The 21,834-nt window shown below is 39.5% G+C and overlaps 2 protein-coding genes across 3 annotated transcripts; one reads left to right on the plus strand and one right to left on the minus strand.

The window, feature by feature from the left end:
- Positions 1–822: 822 nt before the first annotated feature.
- Positions 823–19,705, minus strand: ift122 (intraflagellar transport 122 homolog (Chlamydomonas)). The gene is made up of 29 exons (XM_077712998.1): positions 19,413–19,705; positions 18,149–18,215; positions 17,423–17,507; positions 17,262–17,340; positions 17,091–17,167; positions 16,554–16,620; positions 16,312–16,458; positions 15,975–16,050; positions 14,681–14,872; positions 13,717–13,855; positions 12,785–12,987; positions 11,706–11,843; positions 11,427–11,591; positions 11,044–11,241; positions 10,796–10,936; positions 10,414–10,467; positions 9,644–9,805; positions 8,662–8,828; positions 7,196–7,367; positions 6,268–6,370; positions 4,604–4,744; positions 4,427–4,524; positions 4,231–4,334; positions 3,095–3,260; positions 2,865–2,979; positions 2,483–2,608; positions 1,533–1,609; positions 1,288–1,452; positions 823–1,207 (listed from the first exon to the last, which is right to left on the minus strand). The coding sequence occupies exons 1-29, from the start codon at positions 19,454–19,456 to the stop codon at positions 1,121–1,123; spliced, it is 3,555 nt and encodes a 1,184-aa protein (XP_077569124.1). The 5' UTR covers positions 19,457–19,705; the 3' UTR covers positions 823–1,120.
- Positions 19,544–21,797, plus strand: mbd4 (methyl-CpG binding domain protein 4). 2 transcript variants are annotated; one of them, XM_077713039.1, is made up of 9 exons: positions 19,562–19,710; positions 19,840–19,918; positions 20,107–20,373; positions 20,442–20,839; positions 20,910–20,975; positions 21,043–21,177; positions 21,243–21,392; positions 21,506–21,609; positions 21,674–21,797. In XM_077713039.1, the coding sequence occupies exons 3-9, from the start codon at positions 20,261–20,263 to the stop codon at positions 21,746–21,748; spliced, it is 1,041 nt and encodes a 346-aa protein (XP_077569165.1). In that variant the 5' UTR covers positions 19,562–19,710; positions 19,840–19,918; positions 20,107–20,260; the 3' UTR covers positions 21,749–21,797. The 2 variants fall into 2 exon arrangements, with proteins under 2 accessions (XP_077569157.1, XP_077569165.1); XM_077713031.1 differs by lacking the exon at positions 19,840–19,918 and having other exon boundaries at positions 19,544–19,710.
- Positions 21,798–21,834: the final 37 nt, after the last annotated feature.

Below are 21,834 nucleotides of genomic sequence, written 5' to 3' on the forward strand. Positions count from 1 at the left end.
TTTGTGTATACTGGTTGGGCACCACAAGTGGTTAGCGTGTTGACCTCACAGCTCTGGGGTCCTGGGTTCAAATCCAGGTCACGTCCATTTGTGTGGAGTTTGCATGTTCTCCCCGGGCCTGTGTGGGTTTCCTTCGGGTACTCCAGTTTCCTCCCACATTCCAAAAACATGCATGGTAGGCTGATTGGACACTCTAAATTGGCTATTGGTATGGGTCTGAGTGTTCAGGGCTGACCATCTCCTTGTGCCCTGCAATCAGATGACCACCGATTCAGGGTGTCCCCCACCTCTGGCCTGAAGTCAGCTGGGATAGGCTCCAGCACTCCCCGTGACCCTCGTGAGGATAAAGCGGTTCACAAAATGAGATGAGGTGAGATGGTTGGGCACCCCGTTAGGCAAAAAAATTGGACTTTTTAGTGTGGCCTATGTGGGTAAATTTGTGCTGCGTTTCAGTTGTACGTTTTTTTTTTTATAGCTTAAGAAGGGGAGCAAATGGGCGAGGTTGCCAGGTATGCGCTATGGACACAAGTGCAAGTGCATTTCTTCTACCCATGAATGAAGAAAAAATAGTCCCATTTAGCAATGCTATTATTCATCAAATAAATTTTGGTGTTCAAACTTTTGTTATTTTAGACTATTTTTTGGTGAAAAAAAAGAAAAAAGGACCTATTTTTTTTGATTGCTTAATGTCTATTATACATTCAAGACAAACCTTTACTCCTCCAGGAGGCTAAACCGTGTCTTCTGAACCTTCTGACTCTGTGCTACAGAAAACCTGTTTTAAAACAAAAAGACTGCTCTTTATGAAAAGAAAACGTCTACTTGTTGTTCACAATCATGTTGTTTATTGATAAAATGTATAAAAATATGTTCTCATGACTAAATAACAGAAGATGTTCTATTATAAAACATATGCTACAGCTCTAGAATACAAACCTACAGAATGCAGGACTTTGTTGACAAAATAGTGCATCCAAACAAATTGAAAATAGCGTTCTTTCAGTCACCGTGCTTGTTGAGTCCCTTCACACTGGGGAAGGAACTTCTGTGCCGCTAATTCTGCACATTCCTTCATGAACCAGGAGCGGAATGTTGAGAAAATCCGATTCAAGGAAACCCATCAGTTCGGCTCGTCGATTGGTCGCCGACAGAACGGACAGCAGTTGTGCTGAAGAAGCAGGAGCTCGTAGTCTTCGCTGTGGAACATCTGCCGACAAATCGACACTCTCAACAGTTCAGGAATAAAAAAGGAAGCAAGGAGTGGCTAGTCGTAAAGCGGTTGTTTACCTTAAAACAGGTGGGACACATGGTGATACTGACGTCGGGTAGCAGCGAGCGGAAGTATTCCCACTTGAGTGGCGCGGGCCAACGTTTGATCAGGACGTCCCTCCTGCTCATGGAGCGCAGGACTGAGCGGTTCACCCTGACAGGAACAAAGTGCGAGCCGCCCTGCTGTTTGGGAACACGGCCAAAAAACGCGGCAGGTTTGAGTAAGGCGCTCTAACCTTCCAACTCATATTGCAGCTCTTTACCTCAAAGATCATTTTGGGTGTGAATGGGTCTTCCTCCGCATCGTCCAAACCGTCATCCATCTTCAAGACCTGCGCCTCTGTTTGGCGTATTGAAAAAGACAGAAATAGAATATACTTAAGTGGAAATGTGTGTCACTAAAAGAAAGGTCATATAAGAGTCGGAGTTGTGAGTCTGTTGTGAAGGGAGCTCAAGATACTTGGTTTGTCGTCGAACACTCGTCGTGAAAGGTTTTCCGTTAAAAGCCTGCCTTTGACTGTGGCGGAGGTTCAATTAATTTGAACAGAGGCGCATGGTGGTGTTCATATTTCAGTGCCATTTGGTGGGAGGGACAATTTCCCATTCAAAATGCATTTTCTAGGGCATGACTGTCCATTGGGTGCAGGTTTTCATTCCACACAGGCTTCTAATGCTCATCAGTGAGTTTGCTTACAATTGTGTCCATTTTTTCCAACACTTTGCTGGAAATTGAATCTACTTCAAATGGTATGGCTTCATTTTTGGGGCCTGTTCTGAAATTCAAGCTGCAGTTTAAAACTTGGATCCCATCTCCAACTATTTCTATTTCCAGCCTAACTGAAACTGTCAGCCAGATTCAGCATATTTTCAAGTCGTACATAGTGGCCTTCTACTTAAAGAGCTTAAATGTTGAAAAAGCCACCTCAGTTGTTTGTGTCATTGACAACAACAGAGCGCTCGGGCGCCCTTGAGCGCGCGCTGGCTAATGCAGGTTAATCCCACCACCCACCCACCAGTCCTACGTCCACGTCCGCGGCTCTCGGGGGGTTAGTGTCATTAAGATGAGACACTCCAGCCCGGCTAACCCTATTAGCTGTTGAGCTCAGATGACTTAGCGGCGACAGCTTAACTACCGATGCGGAATCCGACGATGACGCGGCTCTCTTAGAAGCGAAAAACTGGAGGAATTAAGTGTTCAGAATATGGAGGGTACCGTTGTCCATTTGCTGCCAGTGCGTGTCTGCCTGCTCCGTGTGAGGAACTTCCAGGTCGATAAGAGACACGGCTTCCTCGTCGCTAATGCCTTCCTCCAAGTAGAACTGCACAAGTGGAAGTACCTCTATTGCAATAAAGAAAAAAAAAGGCAGATCAGGTTTAGTATCGGGACATCCAAAATGAGTTGAAAACAGCTCTCAGATAAAAATCAAGAAAAAAAACGTGTTCTTCAACGCAATTTTTCCATCTTAATTATAAATCTATAATACTTTATGCCACAATGTCTAAAGAGAAATACAACTGAAGGCAATATCTACCATTTTTTTGGAAACAATCACTCAAAATATGGAATAAATTTATGGCTCATGGTTCACACACACCATAGGAGGAGGCTGAATAAATAAAGGGTTGCTTGCAATTGAGGCAGGCCGTCCCCTGGTTGTTCAACAGCGGTTTGTTGGAGCAGCGGTAACACATCAAGGCTTCTGTCAACTCCTATTCAACCAATAAAAACAGGAGGGAAAAACAAATGAGCTAACTGGAAGAACTTGAAGCTTCATCGAGCCTTCTGTCAGGCCTATTGGCGAGAATCGCATAGAAATGAACGCACCTCACTGTCGTGGAAAGGTTTAGCCCGAATGGTGAGGCTGTCTAGTTCGATGCACTCCAGAAAGCGAGAAGGAATGTGCAACTTCTGGAGCTTCTCATAGCAGAGTCGGGCCAATTTATAGGCGCCCAATTTTCGACTTTGCTTGGCCAAAGCGTACATTGTGTTCCTTTGGAAGCAGGTCAAGGAAAGGAAGGAGGACCGTTGTCAAGCCAGATTAGGAACAAATCGCATCTTTTTTTTTTTTAAACCGACGTTGTGTTAAAACTAGAGTGCGAGAAGTTGCACTGGTGGATCAACAAGTTGCAGATGCAGAAGCTTGACAATGGTTCTGCTTAATTTGATGCTTTCTCTGCTCGGTTCAGAGACAATGTCTTTTTTGCCTGAACATGTGTGACGCAGCTTTGCTTATTTGAACTATGTCCAGTGGAGCTTTCTAAATTATGAAGAGAACCACATTGAAGTGTGAAAGAGCTACCATTGAATTATGAATAATGATAAAAAAAAACTTACAGTTAGGAATGGGCAGCTTCTACATTTGAAGATATACACGCGTAACACCAAGTATGCAATGGTGCTAATTATCATTAGCTCTATTAATTTTTTGGTCATAATTATATATGTTCTATTTTCCGTATTTAAAATCTTATTTTTATTATACTGTGGACCCCTGCATATTTGAGGTTTCCTTCTTTCCTTAAATGACAGCAGAATATTTATCTGTTATATTTAAAAAGGTATAATTGTTATTATATTTTCAATGTGTTTACCTAGTATTCTCATTTTTTAACATGCTAGAAAATCATATTTTCTTCAAGTGGAAATCGCTGGAGCCAAATGAGGTCCAGTTCAAAATAGCTTCAAACCACGGTCGTAAAAATATTTTGAAATGAAAGTAGAGATACGGGTTATATTTGCACAAGCGTCATTTTGGCTCAAATAGCAAATGTGCTGACTGGATCAGCACCGGCTTTTTGAAATGAGTGTCGATTGCTGTGGGTTTTGGTCACCGAGTAAAGTTTCGTTGTTGAAATCTTTTGTTTAGACAAGAAAGGCCGGCCTGTCGTCAGCATTGCCGCAATTTCCCGGCCACACTGACAAACTATCCGGATAGAAACGGTACTCAAAGGGAAGGATACACTTTAAAAATGCCTGGTGGTGGATTGTCCTTAGGGAGGCTACTCAGAAGGAATCTACAGATGTTGAACAGCGTCTCTGCCATGAGTGAACTGAAGGGTTCATCCTAAAGATAAAAGGAAAAAAATCAAATCAAAGAGTAGGTGCAGTTGAATGGGAGCCGACTGAAACTACGACTTCCTCCATTGTAAATATTACCGTGTAGCGCTGAATGGGGTGGTAGACATGGTAGAGCTCTGCCAGATTCTGAAAATGTTCAAACTTTTTCAGCATTTCGTCTCGCTGATCTTCGTTTTCTGTTGAAGGCATTGGAGAAAGAATAAAGCTGGAGAAGGCTCCGGAGGAGGGGGGTTAAAGTGAACCAATGGTACCAACCTCTAGCGATGTCCAGGCACTGCATGGAAAGCATCCAGTAATAATATCCGGCGTCATCAAACCTCCTCTCCACGACTGCGTTCTGCGTGAGCTGCTCCAACACTTTGACCGCTTCATTTTGTCGGCCGGCCTTGTGAAATGCTAGTGAAATTGAAATTGTTACTACCAATCTTTTGTTTCACCCGTGAGGTCTTCGATATCCCCAAAAAACAATAAGAACAGCCAATGATCTCGTCGTATCAGTGCAAAGGAATTTGGCAAAGAAACACATGCTTCATAGCCTGTAACACGCATGGGCTTTTGTTAGCGTGGCTATCGAATGGGTAATTAGAAGCAGCTTTTCCAGCAATCCTGCCTGGAAAAATCCAAGCATGGGGGTTGGAAATGGTTGGCAAATTCTTATTTCAGTTATTTAACACTTGAGAGGGGGTAGACATGAAAACACTGACACAGTGTTGAGCAAATTTTAAATAACACCGCTAAAAGGAACCTTGTAATTGCACAAAAAAATCCACCAAAATAGCTTTAACTCCCCTAACCCTTGCACAAAAAATCCACCAAAATAGCTTTAACTCTACTTAAATCTAGGTAGGCAATCGAAACACACTTAAATCTTTGTTTTGAGTCTTTTCTTATTAATATTGATGCGCCGGAGTGGACCTGGCGGATCCCAAAGGCCCAAGGTTTGCCACCTGAGTGCTCGATATTCTCATTTTTTTTCTGCAGACTCAAAAATAGAAGTGAAAGAATACTGGCACACTTTCTCTCAAAAAGAGACAAAGCGTGAGACCACCAGAAGGCTCCCCAACAATCAGACGTGCACAGGCATGTACACATTCAATTTGGAGACATGATGATTATGTACAAGAGGAAATGTTCCTGCATAGATGAGAATTGTAAACGTATGAGCTGATTACAACAATGGCGTTGGTTGGTAATCATCATCAGAGCTACTTCGGCGGCTCGGTGATTAAAAGGATGTGCACGTTTCGTTCAGCTGGCAGGCAGCGCGATACTGCCAAAGACGAGCATGTTTTGCAGCGAGACGAAATGCTGAAAAAGTTTGAACATTTTCAGAATCTGAATATTTTATTAACTAAACCCTTTTGTGTATTCGTTGACTAAAATTAGAAATAATATTAGAATTGACGAAAACATGACTAATATTTTAGGTATTTTTGCCTAACACCTGCTGGCAGTGAATGAGTTAAAGGTGCTAAGAATGGTGACCATATAAAAAAAAAGACTATTAATTTAATTTTACATTTTGAAAATAAATTGGGAAATCAAATCTGACTATTTTTACCAATTGATAGTTATGACACCAACAACACTGCATCAGCAATTCTATTTGTGACATCACAATCGTCATTGATGACTGCAAAAACGTGCCGCTTAATCTGGATGTGACATCATCTGTTCGGAATATTTTAGTGGGCGTGGCCACAGCTGCTAATAAAGGAAAAGTAAATTAAGATCTAATTGTATTATTAAGTCTTTCCTGCCCCTTTTTAGATGAATTTGTGTCCAAAATATGTTCTGCTAAATTCACTTGTCATTTCATTTCATAGCACTTCTAAGTGTAATATGGCATTGCTCACCTTTAAACAGCTTGAAAAAAAAAAATAGACTTGACGACTGAATAAGGTCAAGTGAAACCTCACCTTTCTGCGCCTCCTCAAATCGGTCGTTCTCGGCCAGCCACTGAGCGTAAGGCACAAATACGTCGTTTTTAAACTGGGGATACTTCTCTGCCAGTGAAAAGGCCTGAAAAAATGGACAGACATTTTCCTTATGACTATTCGACAAGTGCAATTAAACAGTGCTATTTGTAAAAAGTCAGCCGGTCAATTTTGGAACACAAATTAGTATAAATATATGCAAGTCCAAGTATGTCTGTCAGATTGAAGGATAGAAAAACATTGCCTTCAGTCAGCCCTTCATTCTTGGCCCTGAAAAGGAAATACAGGGTGACCCCAAAAAATGTGTATTTTGCATGTTGGCAGACATGAGCAAGTGAGAGTACTTGCAGGAGTCAATGAGGAATCCCAAAAGCAGTTTTTAAGCATGCATTTGTGGACAAAGATGCTGCCCGAAGGACATCATTTTAGACAAATGAATATTTCATCGTTTGCTAAATGGCATGTTTTAAAGGTTTTTCATTCACTATGAACAAAATGTTTTTTCCATGTCTCTTGGTTTTGTTGGATTGGGTTCTTTTTTCACATCACCCAATATAAGAACTTTGTTCAAGCCAAATACGAGCAATTCTATATTCAGTTTTCACAAATTGTCTGGTCTCAGGAACTCTGTATTTGCTGATTACAAAAATCTGATTGAACCCACAACAATGATGAAGATGATACTTTGTCATTTTTAAATTGTACTGTGGGCACAATAATAAAGACAAAAATCCAAACAGGACAATCAATTCATAAGTGTTGAAAACAGCTTGTAAGCTAATTAGGAATTATATTATTAAAAAAATTCAGGTGATTTTTCAAAAGCCACTGGAGTATAATAAGGATGCTCCCAATTGGATGGATTTGTGTTGCTACATTGATAAAATGATTATCTGAGAATTTTACAGACCTCCTCCCAGTGCTGCGTTTCCACATGCAGCTGCACCAGGGCCTGCAAGTCACCCATTTTGGAATAAGTCTCCGAGGCGTAGCCATGGTGCTTCAGCTTCTTAAAATAGAAAGCACATTTGGCCAAGGGTTCTCGTTCAGCCTTGTCCAGCTTACGAGCCAAGTCGATCAGCCTGCCATGAAAAGAGAAAGGAACGGGATGAAAGGAATGGGACGAGGTCAGGAGTGCACATGTACACTGCCCTTTTAAGAGCACTGAAAAGAGGACCAGTATCACCTGCTGGCTTTTCAGCAGCACCATGACGACAAGCGGCCAAAGTGATATCAAAGCACAGCATGTGTTTAGAAACACAAAATTTACCATGCTTAGAGCGTGAAAGCTGATAAAAAAGATAATGCTAGTAAATAACGTTAAACTGGGGTGCGATATTGGAGATATGTATACTTACATACTACTACAAAGAATACAATTAGAAATGTAGATTAGATTTGCATGCATGTACGTATGAATGAAAGAATACAAATTTACACTGTATGTATATATATATATATATATATATATATATATATACATACAGTGTAAATTTGTATTCTTTCATTCATATATATATATATATATATATATATATATATATATATATATATATATATATATATATATATATATGTGTGTATATATAAATATATGTGTGTGTATATATATAAATATATGTGTGTATATATATATATATATATATATATATATATATATATATATATATATATATATATATATATATATATATATATATATATATATATATATATGTGTGTATATATATAAATATATGTGTGTGTATATATATAAATATATGTGTGTATATATATATATATATATATATATATATATATATAAATATATATATATATATGTGTGTGTATATATATAAATATATGTGTATATATATATATATATATATATATATATATATATATATATATATATATATATATATATATATATATATATATATATATATATATATATATATATATATATATATATATATATATATATATATGTGTGTATATATATATATATATACATACATACATACATACATACATACATACATACATACATACATACATACATACATACATACATACATACATACATACATACATACATACATACATACATACATACATACATACATACATACATACATACATACATACATACATACATACATACATACATACATACATACATACATACATATATATATATATATATATATATATATATATATATATATATATATATATATATATATATATAAATGAATAAAGATTTTTTTAACGCATACAGTTTGACACAATTGTAGATGTGTTTAACTGGATGAGTGGAAATGTTCAGTGCACTACAACATACCATGTGCATATTCTAACCCTAAATTATGAGCAGATAAAAAAGTCACCCACATGTCCCCCCAGCCTTGTTCCCCCAAAACCTCGATGGCTTTCAGATTCTCTCCGGCTGAGATGTACATCTCGGCTGCTGCCTGGGGCTCCTTGCTGCATTTAGCCCAGTCGGCCTGCTTGGCCATGAGGATGCGAGACGTCTTTGGGTCGGCCGCCCCGACATAGTCCTGCAAAGTAACACACTTAGCATTGTGATATACACTAATTCCAAAATGTGGGAAGCAAGAACAGAAGCTTTGTCCAGGTGCAAGTCAAGAGAGAGTCGATGGCCCCCAGTTCTGGCGTGTGCCCTAACTAAAACATACAGCCTAAGGAACAGATGGCCGGACAGCAGCATAAATATACAGGAGCAACATCAAACACACATCACAAAATCTGACACAAAAGCAAGATGGCCCTTCGTCATCTGCTGGCCAACCAAAGTCCATTGCTGGTGATCAAAGTCTTCATATGCATGCAAGGAGGGGAGGGGGGACAAACATCGACCCCCCCCCCCCCCCCCCCACCTCCTACTGACCTCCAAAGAAATCATGTAAAAGCAAACGCTTCATCTCCAACTGAGTGTGAATTGCAGCTTTGTGTTATGATGGAATATGTGAGAGTGAACATGTTTTATGAGCGTGCTACAAACTGTTGCGATGATTTGTGTGGAGTGACGCACGAGAAGACGACAGGCTGTAAAAAATGCACACGCTGACATTTGACCCCTGAAGGAATCAGCGCCCTTGGCGAATAATCTTTGAAATGTTTTACTTCAGATAAATCGCAGAGGTTCCACTAAACAATTTGTATTCAAAAATCCTATCCATCTGGCTTTAAAAGTGTAGTAATTCGAATCTAAATACTTTTCTGGCACATATTGCACGTCTTTGATTGGCCTCTTTTCTCACAAATATACTATATAAAAGGATCCACATGTGTCTACAGTTTCTCCTCCTAAAAATGACAGATCATTGATTCTTCAGCATGTTTGTTGTATTACCTTAGCGTAGTCGAACATGCGCAGGTCAGTGTACATGCTCAAAGCTTTGGGTTCTTGGCCACTGCGCTTATAAAGCTTGGCCGCCTCGTGGAATTTTCCTTGGTAGGCATAAATGTCCGCCAGGAACAAGTCATTGTCGTTCTCGCCCTGCTTCTTTCTTGCCTGTAAATCCCCCAAAACAAACAATCAAACATTTGAAGGCTCCATCAAGACCATTAAACTTTTCTAGTGCAATTTATCTAATTTCATACAATTCATTTTTACTAAAAAACGACATTCACTGCAGCTTAGATAATAACAGCCTGTTTCCCCGTCTGTATGTTGCCAGATCTACAGGTGATTATCCACTTGATTCCTATATTTACATGCATATGTCAAATAATACTAAAATAGTATTAAAAAAATACCTCACAAATAAAATGAAACCAGCTCTAAACAATAAAATTCTCAATAAACAAGTGTTTTTTAAACAAGTAGTAAATATAGGAAGCTAGTTTCAGAAATAAGTTATTTATATATTTATTTAATTTCATTAATTTTAATTGGAATTTTCTAGACTTTTTCAGCTTTTTGGGGGATTTGTTAGAATTTAGGATTTTACCTTTTTTAGCTGCATGTTGCCATTTTTTAAATCTTAATTTTTATGTATATATTCCCCCAATGCTTTCTGGTGTATAGTATTAGCTAATTCAGGCATCAAAGTGTTAGCTCAATTTAGGCGAAAGTACAAACTATGAATCCACTTGAATGAATAACATCTGTTACTTTACCTCAATGCTATTGATGAGCTCCAGGTATCGTAAGTCTTGTATTCGAATAAAAGCCTGCAGAGAGGAAGAGGCATGATTTATATGTTCCCGCGACATCCTTCAAACACTGCAGCGCCCAGAAAAAAAGTTAGTGTAGTTTTTGAAGTTCCTTTCCTTTTTGCATGATTTCGTCATAAAATGTGTTCTCATACTTGCCAAAAGTACAAAAACAGGGTCTCCTCATACTATTAGCTTACTGACAATGTTGTTTTTATACATAATGCTATTAAAAGAAGAAAAATCTTTCATTACTGAAAATGAATGCAATATATTATTTCTCAGTATCCACTCAATAGAGTGGAAATCTTGGTTAAACAAGAATAATGGTTTGCATGAAACTTGCCTTCTTGGCAATGTCAAAATCGAGGCCCTCCAGAGCTTCAGTGGCCAAATCCCTCCAATCGCTGTCCGTCACACCCAAACAGGCAATTTGGTGGGCTTCCTTAAACATCTTCCTCTCTAGATACTGGTACATAGGCGCTGACTGAAATGGAAATGAGATCAAGAACATTGGTGGGGAGTTTTGCTCAATTGAACCGCAGGTTTTTTTTACCGTTGTTAAAGGCAGTCCATTATTCGTATTATTCGTACCTGAGGTACCTCGACGGCGGACATAGAATAGACGTGGAGACAGAAGATTTTGGAGCCATTGAAGCCCACCATGAAGCCTTGCATCTTCTGTTGGTGGACGGGGAAGTTGTTGGCCTTGATGTTGAGGTAACCGTTGCCAGAGAAGCACAGCATGACCTCACACTGAGTGTTCCACGCAACACTATTGGCATTAGGTTCCTACGTGGAACGCAAAACATGACTTGAAAAACACTCATGGCAGGAAGCCTTTCATTTCAACTCTGGTGCGTAGTAAGCATACAAGCAATGTTTTCCACAGCCCTCCAAACTTTGGGAATGAATACACATGCTACAAAGCGTCTGTCGGTGGACACTCCCCTTGAACAAACACGTTGCATGCTGACCTGAAAAAGCAATTCTTTGCTGTTAATGTCGTACACCAGGAGAGTGTTGTGCTCATCCACCACGGCCAGCTTTTTCCGCGAGGCGCTCATGTCCAGGCATCGCACTGATGTCGATAACTTCAGCAACGTGATGGGAAATGGGTTGTCCACAAAGATCTTGAGGATCTACAGGAAAATCAATGGGCATCAGTCATTATTGAAAATTGAAATCGCGGAAAGCTTGCAAAATGTATCAAAGTATTGCACCTCTACCTCCCCTTACAATCTCCAAATACTCACAGCTCCATTTTTTAACCCCACTAGAAGACCTTCTCGACCTGGCGGCCCACCGATGACTTTGATGTAGCGAATGAGCGACTCCATGAGCCATTCTTTTTCTTTGACGCTGGAGAAGGACAAACACTGAAGCCTCTTCTCCTGTAAAACAAATCAGCGTGAAGTGCTTCAATTGCTTTACGTCTCACAGTGTGTAAATCACCCGTCTTATTTCCTTTATGCATCTTTTTTTGTGTGTGTGTTGGCATTCATCAACACCTAACAAATCCTGTCCAACTGCTTTTTTTCCCCAACAAGACTACAGGCAGGATGCTGTAAAGTAAACAAAGATTTGTTTTGACACAGAGGCCCACGTCCCACATGAGCGCAGCCCATTTGCAGTGTCTAAAAGCTGTCTGGAGGATGAAAAATGACGATGCCTGTTTGAGGAAGATCTGAAAGATCTCTTTGGCACACGAGTAGATTTAAAAGGAAGTAACCTATGTGTTATGGCAGCTTCTCTTATCCAACAGTGTCTGTCAAATACAGAGACAAGAAACAGAAGAGGAGGACACTGTATTGGCTGTATGCGCTCATTTTCCTTCACTCGTGCCTGACTTGATCAAGTTGAAAAGCGTTAGAAGGAGCAAGAGGTAACAAATCCAGCAGAACATTTTCAAGCCATATGGAAACATTTGGGAAAATTATCCTTTTTTTATGTGGGCTTATTAAATTTATCGACACTGACTCGGTTTTAAAGCACTTTACAAAACTGGCCTCTGTGAATGGATTATGTTGAACAATTATTTTGATTTAATCAAGTAAACCAAATTACAAACATTTAACATAAGTTCCTATACTGATTTTAACTGTTTTAACAGGTTTTTACCCCTGAGGTAATGGATATTTTTTGGTAGTTTAAGTGTTTAAGTGACTAGCGATATCTAGTGTTTAATATGGGAAGTGCAACAGAATATAAGCCACATTTAAGCTTCTTGTGCAGGTTCAATTCAATGATATTTCCATAAGCCATAAAACTGAGCAGTGGGCTGCAGTTTGGACACCCCCCCCCCCCCCTCTCCAAAAGAAATGACCACTCTAACCTGACATAGGACAATGTGATTGGAGCAGACCACCAGCAGGTTGCACTCAAACTTCTTGCAGATTTTCTCTTTGATACGATAGCGCATGTCCGAAGAGTCGTCCGAGAAAAGCTCGTAAATGATTATCTTCTCGGGCAGCTGGATGGCGAGGCGGTTTTTATAGATGGCAATTTTCTTCACCAGCTCGGCACACTTAATTCTCACTGAAAAAGAAAGAAAAGCGTTTGAAAATCAAAGTGCCACATCTCATCTTGCATTATCCTGAGCTACTCTATCAAAGAACATGCATTCCTATGCCGCCACATCTCTATTGTCAGATATTAATGCATTCAATGCCTTTGATGAGAGTACTCAAAAATTACATTTTTTGTCAAACGAAGGGGTGGAGGAAAACCTCACATAGTTTGGCACAAATCAAGGTTAGATTAAGTGTATGGATGAGGAAAAAAATGGTAGATGTCAGCGGTGCACTATTTTAGATTTGTGCGTGTGCGGTTGTAGTTAGCAAAAATGAATGCGTCATAAATGTGTCAAAGTACAACAGATAGCAACGGACCCCTGTTGCCAGAATAAGACCCATGAAACAATAGCGTGACTGATGTGATATACAATGAGTATATTATGTAAAACATTATTTTCAAGGTAGAAAGAATATGTTCCTTAACCTGTTAGATTTTCAATTAGTATAAATACAAAACATTTTATTCTGTCCATCTTAAAAATAGCTGGAAATATAATAGTGGTTGACTGAGCTGAAAAAAGCAGACATGGAATGAGCAAAAAAAGGAAAATGCATTTAAATGGGAACCAAAGACACAATGAATAATTTACAGGTAATTTTTTAAATAGCGTTAGGAACCCCATGATGGTTCGCGTTTGCATCACGCAAAGGAACTACTACTTTCATGATGATGAAAAATAAAAAAGTGCACCTTTCCCTTCAGTGATGAGATGCTGGACAATGACATCAGTCATGTTGTCTCGATATGCATAACGATCCTTGTAGAGGCCGTGAACTGTACTAAAGTGTAGCTGGTAGCAGGCAATAGTGCCATCTTGGCAGCCCATAACCTAGTGAAGAAAAGACAATGGAGCAGCGTGTCTAATTAACACCTCCAAGAAAAGACTGCAACAGTGGGAAAATGTTCCTGCGGTTGGAGCAGTCACAAATAACAAATGGAATTTTCAGCCTCATCTCTTATGCCAAAATATAGCATGAAAAACTCATAAGGTGTTAATATAAAGTGAAACCACTGTCTTAAGAGTGGCTGTTTTGTTTGGAATTGTTTTTTTTGTGTCTCTTGAGATAATTGTTGACACTCTTGACTTTCACACATACTCAGGCGCCTCTTATTCTTAGAAGGCAAATCACAGATTTTCAACCAAACAGTTCTCGTTCAAAATAACCTCCTTTTGACATTAATAAATACACACAAAAAGTATCAAGAAGACATTTTTAGCAGTAGGTGACAATATATTTAATAAAGGAAATATGACGTCTGAAACTGAATCATAGAAAAGAAACCAAATTAAAAACAAGCACTATTGTTGTAACTTTTCTACTTCACGCCAATTTATACACTATTTCCATTTTCAAGGTATATTGCTTTGAATTCTCTTGTTTTGCTTTGAGGGTTTTGAGTTTATTTCATTTTCCTCCCTCACAATTGAACAATTGTGTATATATTATTTTTTCCATCCCTATTTAAAAAAAATGTCTTCCTAGTGTGTCCTTAAGCTAGATGGTGGTCATTTTTTAACACTATAGTTCTATGGATTTTTTTTTATTCATTCATTTTAAATTATTTACGCTCCAAAATCTAACTTTCACATAATCACACTACAAATGCACGCATGGGATAATTTTTTGCACATACTTGCATTTAAAGAACTCACCATAAAATTGGAATCAGGCTTGACCTGGCACGTGCAAACCCTGGAATTCTGCTCGCCAATGACGCCCAGTCGCACCCCGTCTTTTGTATAAAGGGAGGCATGCTTGTCAGAACCGCCCATGACGATGTACTCGCCCTTGGAGAAGTAACTGACGCAACACGGGTCGTAAGAGAGATTCCTGTCCTTTCCGATCTGTGCGAGACAAAGAGAGACGGGGACCAGATTGGAAAAGGCTTCTCTTTTAATTTATCGCTCGGGCCCACGGCCAATATTTCCCACTGTCTGGGCCGGCGCCATTCAAAGTCAACGTCGCATCCAACTGTTCTTTCAAGAGTGTGTTTAAAAAAAATAATAATAAACAAAGAAGCGACAGCTAGAGAGACAAAAATAGGAAAGTGCATGATTGTTTCAAGTAGCTTCTGCCTTAGCGTTCAAAGTCCATGAGCACAGCTTGGTATTAATTGCTACACACCTCTACACATCTGTTTCTCCTCTCTGTGGGGGGTGGGGGGTGTGGGGGGGGGGTAGTCTGACAAGCCACAGATGATTCTTATTCATTGCACACAATTCGTGGCTTTGTATTCAAAACTGAATGTTCAGAAATCTAGGCCAGCGACAGTATATGAGCCTGTAGCATAAAGGCAAAGTAATGAAAGCGCATAGTTGTGTACAATTATGGCGCTGCCCACCGGGCATTAGGAAGGCAGTCGAGACATCTAGGGGCCCATTAAATCATAGCAGGGCCACGTTCAATAAATTGCACAAAAGCACAGCTATTACATACAAATAAGAAGCCAAATCATTTGCATTATTTCCTACCGCTGCGGCAGTAAGTATTGCTGTTTATCGACAATGTCAATAAAGAGACTGACAACACCTAAAAATGACCTCTATGTAAAAGATAGGTTGCTCAAAGAATTGAACTAGCAAACCAGACATTTGAGACTCCTCAATAGAAGAAAATAATGTTTAAAAACAAGAAATGACACCACTTATGAGCAGAGTTAGTAATCAGTAATGTCAGTTATGCCAACGTTCGAAGCAAAGTGTGTCTCAATTGCCCGAGGGAAGCAAAACTAAAAAAATATATAACGGAGAAGCAGCCTTTAAAGAAAAATATGTCTATTTCTTAACGCTTTCTCGTCTATTTTGAGCCACACATATTTCTTAACGCTTTCTCGTGACCTCAAAGGCACGCCTTGTGAGATTGCCATTGACTACGCTAGACGTTCATAAGCGCCTAGTGTTCTGTATTCGTTTGCGGATTTGAAGGTCACGAGATGAGGTCGCTCACCTGCTTTCCACTGAGTTGATAGAATGAAAGCTTCTGCCCCCAGTCCGCCACGGCAAGGATGTCATGTTGCTCATCCCTCGAAAAACAAGCAAAAGAACATTTATTAGCAAAAGACTTGAGTACATAAAGACCGAGACACTATGAAAAAAATTGAACACGTTGGCTTATACTGACAACAATTGACATCCAATCCATTATAACATGAAACGGATTGAACGTAAATCTCTACAAATGTTCCAGAAATCTGTTGTTCTTCCTTAACTAGGTATACATCCCATGCTGATCTGGCGCCCCCTACCGACCCTACACGCCGCTCGTGCGTCGCCAGGAAACTAACTTGGAAGGATTCCATGCTATGGACCAGATGGGACTGGAGGAGCCTCCTGGGCGCTCTATCTTGACCTTCTCCTCGCCGTTCTTGTTGCGGATGCTCACCACTCCATTCATCATACCCAGGGCAAGGTACTGCCCATCGTTTGTCCACCTGTTTTTGAGGAGAAGAAAAAAACAGTGAAAGCCAGTGAACTTAAACAACTTTCAGTTAAGAGTAACAAGGAAAATGCTGTGCTGATTACTCACCCACAACATGTTATTTTGCTGCTGACTTTGTGTTTGTTTACAGACTTTTGCTCAGGCGACCAAAGGCCTGCAATGGGAAGCATTTTTTTTAATGATCTCTAAACAATGTGGCCGAGAAAACTGTAAAACCTTTGAAATGTCATATTTCTGCAAATGTTACTCATAAAATGCAGTCTGTCATCATCAAAATCGCAAGATTAAACATTCTGTTTTAACAAATACCAGACCAAAATAAAAATTAATTTAAATTTCAATGGAAAGTATAATGGGGAAAAAGTCACGCCACAATGAGGAAAAGGTCATGCCTTTAAAATTAAAAAAGGGTCAAAAACGTCAGGATGACTTTTGAAATATCATCTTTCCAAAATGGTCACAGGCCAGAAAATGTGTCTGATCCTGCCAGATACCAAAGAAAATATAAAATCACAAACACAAACTATTTCTTCCTTTTTTTGTGATCTTGATGACGATTAGAGCACAGTTTATAACCAATGCATTCACATATTTAAGAAATAAGTATACTCATCGTGCACTGACCAAAATCACCAGAAGAACAAGATGCGAGTTGATGGGTAACTGGGTTGTAGGCAACACACTGAATTGAGTCGTAGTGGCTACAAAGATAAACCCAAAAACACGGAAATGAAACTGTGAACAGCTCTTAATATGTTGAATTTCATCAAAACTTGATAGTATCATCACACTTACGTATACTTTAAAATACCCTCTAGTTTAGATGTCCAGATGATTATACTCTTGTCTGCTGAGCCCGACGCAAATCTTTTACCTGCAGGAAAATGTGGTTATTGAGACGATGGTAGCAATTTGAGAAGATAAAACGGCTTCGGCAAGGAAAACCATTTCATTACCGTCTTTGGCATAAGCTACACAGTAGACTACATCTTTGTGTCCTTTTAAAGGTTGAATAATAGTTCCATCCGAGGTGTCGTACACCTGCCAGACACAAACACACGCTAACATTGAGGAGGCAAATATTGTTGAGAAGTCACGCTTCATTAAAGTATGAATCGTGAATACATTTCCACATTAGTGTAGAAAAAAAACAGCTGTGTGCGCAAACCTCTGGTTTCAATGGTGCGAGACAGCAGGCATTTAATTTGCTCATACACATCAAGATGTTTTTCAATATGGTTTATATACAGAATAACTAATATTCAGTAACCAGAGTAATAAATGTCAGGACCTTCAAGATAAGAAACCTAAGGCTCCTTAGCTCTAGTGGTACTAGGGCTCTCTCTAGTGGTAGGTGAAAGAATCTGTCCAAGTACAACTTTATAGCCATAAATCTATATTATCACCATAGTTAGTTTTTTTCTTGTAATATTATGAGTTTATTTTGCAGTAGGGCTATGTTATTTTATTGTCTTATTACAATTTAAGGCAAAATGACATCTGTTTATTTTTGTATAAATATGTTTGCCTCTTGCAGTGCTACTGTATTTCATTTTAGAGGCATTTGGAAACAAGATTATTTCTGGAGGGGGATTTTGAATTAAGAAAGAGATGCGATACACCGACAAATGCTTCACAGAAAGGAAGTCATTACCGTTTCAATGAATCAAGTCAAGTCTTACCAGGACATGGAGGCCTGCTGCCACTATGAGTTGGGTGCCATCTGGTTTGAAGGCAAGGTCATAAACACTGCAAAAAAAGTGATGTTGACTTTTCAGTGAAAAATGAATACCTAGTTACCAATCCAATGTTTGCCTTCCGCCCTTGAACCCAAACAGCATACATTTATAAGAAGATAGACGTACGCAGAGGAGCTGAAGTAAATCCTAACAAACAAAATAGGCATTTCGCCTGACAAAACCACCTGTAACATCGAATAATCTCTAATACCGTGACATGGCTGTCATTTGGGGGGCTCATTTTTCCAATCCCTTTTAACTTGGAGAATTTGGCACAAATCATTAATGTCAGCCCTCCCATACATAATGGTTGGGCATCGAATTCCATTAATGGTAGTCAATGCCGAACAACCTTTGCAGTTTACTTTGCAAATTTTGCAGAACAAAGAGAAAATGTCCAGCAATAGAATAAAATATGCAAGAAAATTACAATCAAAATAGCTCAATTTATCACATTGGATAATTAAAAATACATTTATGTAAAATTAAATACTGAAATTTTCCACAACTTCCAACACCAATTTCAACAGGTCAGGTTTTGATACTTGAGCTAATTTAAGGGACAAGCTTCATTTTCTGTTGAAGCTGAGATATGCAACAGAATGTTGGCTGAATTTAAGCTTCTTGTGCGAGTGGTCACTGATATTTTCAGAATTTGCTGCAGGCAATAAAAACAGGGCAGCAGCTTGCCCAATGAGAGTATGTCGGACACCCAAGTACTAGACATTCCATATCACATTTGAATGAAACCAAATATTTCTACATTTCTTTAAAAAAAATAAATTTTCTGATTTCCCTTATTATCTTCTACTGTGTTGGTTTTTTTTAACAAGAAAAAAGACTATATTGGTGAAAATGTACACGTTTTGTCCCAACCTAAACGTGTGTGCAAAAAAATATGTCAAATGTGTCAGACAGTGACATCATAGCCAGGATTCGGCCCGCGGACCTGGACTTTAACACTATTAGTAACATACTCGCCTGTCAAATTTAGCAAGACAGATCATCTTATTCTATCCTAAACAAAAACTAGCGTTTCATCTAGCATTTTTCGGTAGTCTACAAAACATCCGTTGCAGTTTAGCGACAAGATTCACGTTGCTAGATAGAGATTTGCAGTGTTCCCCCGTGCTAACTAGCAGTAGCAGCGGTTGACATGGCAACCACTGTTGCTATTCCACAGCGCAAACAGCGCGATTGCGCTTACCAGTGTTGACGTGTTGTTTCTTTCCATAGCAAAACGGCTCTCATTTCTTGACAGGTTCCAACTCGAATGTGCAGCAACGGCTTGTTTTGCCTGCTCACTTTGTCATCTTGTTCCCGTCTCTTGTCAGGTGTCGCTTCTGCGCAGACTCTGTTTGCACTTCCTGCTTTCCTCGTGTTTTGTTTTCGTTTTTTCCTTCCGGTTCTGTTGCGACGTCAAAGCTAACAGGCGATGGTCTACAGGCGCTTATGTTGATGCAAATAAAGCCGTCCACAAAGTCGCTGCCTGGGCGATCGGAAATGTAAGTTCATGAGAAATGGTTTGCTTTTCATGCGTTCATGTTGGCAAAATAGATGTTCGAATGAAATGAAGATAAACGATCATTTCAAAATGTGAGGGCTCTTCTTTGTGCAAGATTTTCCCCGTTTAGATATTTAGCGCCCCCTGGAGTGATAAAAACGTATGGCAGGGGAGCCCATCTAAGCGACCTTAACTTGATAATACGAGATGTAAGGTTTTTTTTAAGTTTGTCGCCACGCATAAACTGGAAATCCAACATTTAAAGCTAGTCTATTTGGCTCAAAGATGAAATGCCAGGATGCCTCAATAATATACTAATTATAAATAATCTTTTCCTCTGAGTAGCACTTTTTAATTGCTCTAACTACACCTACCCTTTTGTTGGAACATTTTTCAGGGGAGAACTGGCAGAAGAAGCAGGTATTGACGCCAAAGGAACGTGGGTGTGAAGACAAAAAGCGTTGGGAAAATTAAGTACCATTAACTTGAAGGTGCAGCAGGATTGCGACAATATTTTTCCTGTTTTATCAAGTATACACATTGAAAACTACATGGAACCCTGCAAGTCTGGCCATGACCCCGAAATTCCTCAAGGATGGACCAGAGTGGTCAAGCAGCGGCAAAAGGGCAAGACAGCAGGAAAATTTGACGTGTACTTCACCAGGTAATGCCTTCCATTCACCAAACTCTCATCTGGACCACCCAACTGAGCACAATGTTTTTCTTTTGAAGTCCCTGTGGGCAAAAGTTCCGGTCAAGAAGGACTCTGCAAGCATTTCTTGTGAAAAATGCTCAAGACATGGATGTGGATCTCTTCAATTTTAAAGCGAGCACTTTGCAGTATCTTCCTGAGAAACAGAAAAGACAGGTCGAAATGGACATTCCCGAAATAACGGTTTCACCTCTAATGTTAAGCTCCTCCCACAAAACTGAATACAAGAATGTGGTGCCCGTTGATGATATCACGCCACACCAGGAGCCTTGGGAGACAAGTCCAATAAGAATGAGACTTCTACAACCACCTGAGGAACGCCGAGATGACAGCTTAATCGCCCCTGATTCTCAAGAGGATGACTTGCTGTCTGACGTGACTGTCGGCAACTGCAAACCACTGGAAAAAGTAAAGAAGAGTAAGACCACACCAACAAAGATTCTTAAAATACTCTTGCACCTTTTGTAATTACTTTTTTCTATGGCCAGAGTCCAAAGCTTCCAAAGACGAGCGGAAAACAAGCCCATATTTCAGCCGGAAACATCTCGCTCAAGGTAATAAATTTGACCTGAATCCTTACGTGCAATCGACAACGTATTTAGGAACTTACGCCCTGCAAAGGTCCAACTCCACCTCGAAGAAAAGCTTTCAAGAAGTGGACACCTCCCCGTTCTCCTTTCAACCTTGTACAAGAAACACTTTTCCATAATGTGTGGAAGCTGCTGATAGCTACTATCTTTCTCAACAGGACGAGTGGTAAGTTTCAGCACACAAACACACAAAACTTGTATGCAAACTGCTACATTGTGGTTACGGCACAGGTAAGATGGCCATTCCAATCCTCTGGCAATTCTTCGAGAGGTACCCATGCGCAGAGTCGGCTTGCCAAGCCGACTGGAAGCCCGTTTCGGAACTTCTCAAGCCGCTCGGTCTGTTTGAGCTTCGGGCTAAATCCATTATTCGATTCTCAGGTGACCTAATTGCCTTCCAGTGTTAAGTAAAAGTGTCTAAAATCTTTGTGTCAGAAGAGTTACACTAATAAATAAAGTGGGAGAGTTTTCAATAACACTTTTGTTGGTCACAGATGAGTTTCTGAACAAAGAATGGCGCTACCCCATCGAGTTGCACGGCATTGGAAAGTATGGCAACGATTCCTACAGGATCTTCTGTGTAGAAGAATGGAGACAGGCAAGTCAACTTTATATTTCAACATAAAATGTTTAACTAAGCCAATTTTTTGGTGTCTTGTCAGGTGAAGCCTAACGATCACATGTTGAACAAATACCACACGTGGCTTTGGGAAAACCAGGAAATGCTCGGAATCTGATGCATGAATATTTAACAAAGTGGAATAAAAATATATTTTTTAAACTGTGCATACAGTGTCTGAAATGACTGATTAGTTTTAGGGGT

Source organism: Stigmatopora nigra, chromosome 1 (genome assembly GCF_051989575.1).
Source record: "Stigmatopora nigra isolate UIUO_SnigA chromosome 1, RoL_Snig_1.1, whole genome shotgun sequence".
In the NCBI taxonomy this organism is placed as follows: Eukaryota; Metazoa; Chordata; class Actinopteri; order Syngnathiformes; family Syngnathidae; genus Stigmatopora; species Stigmatopora nigra.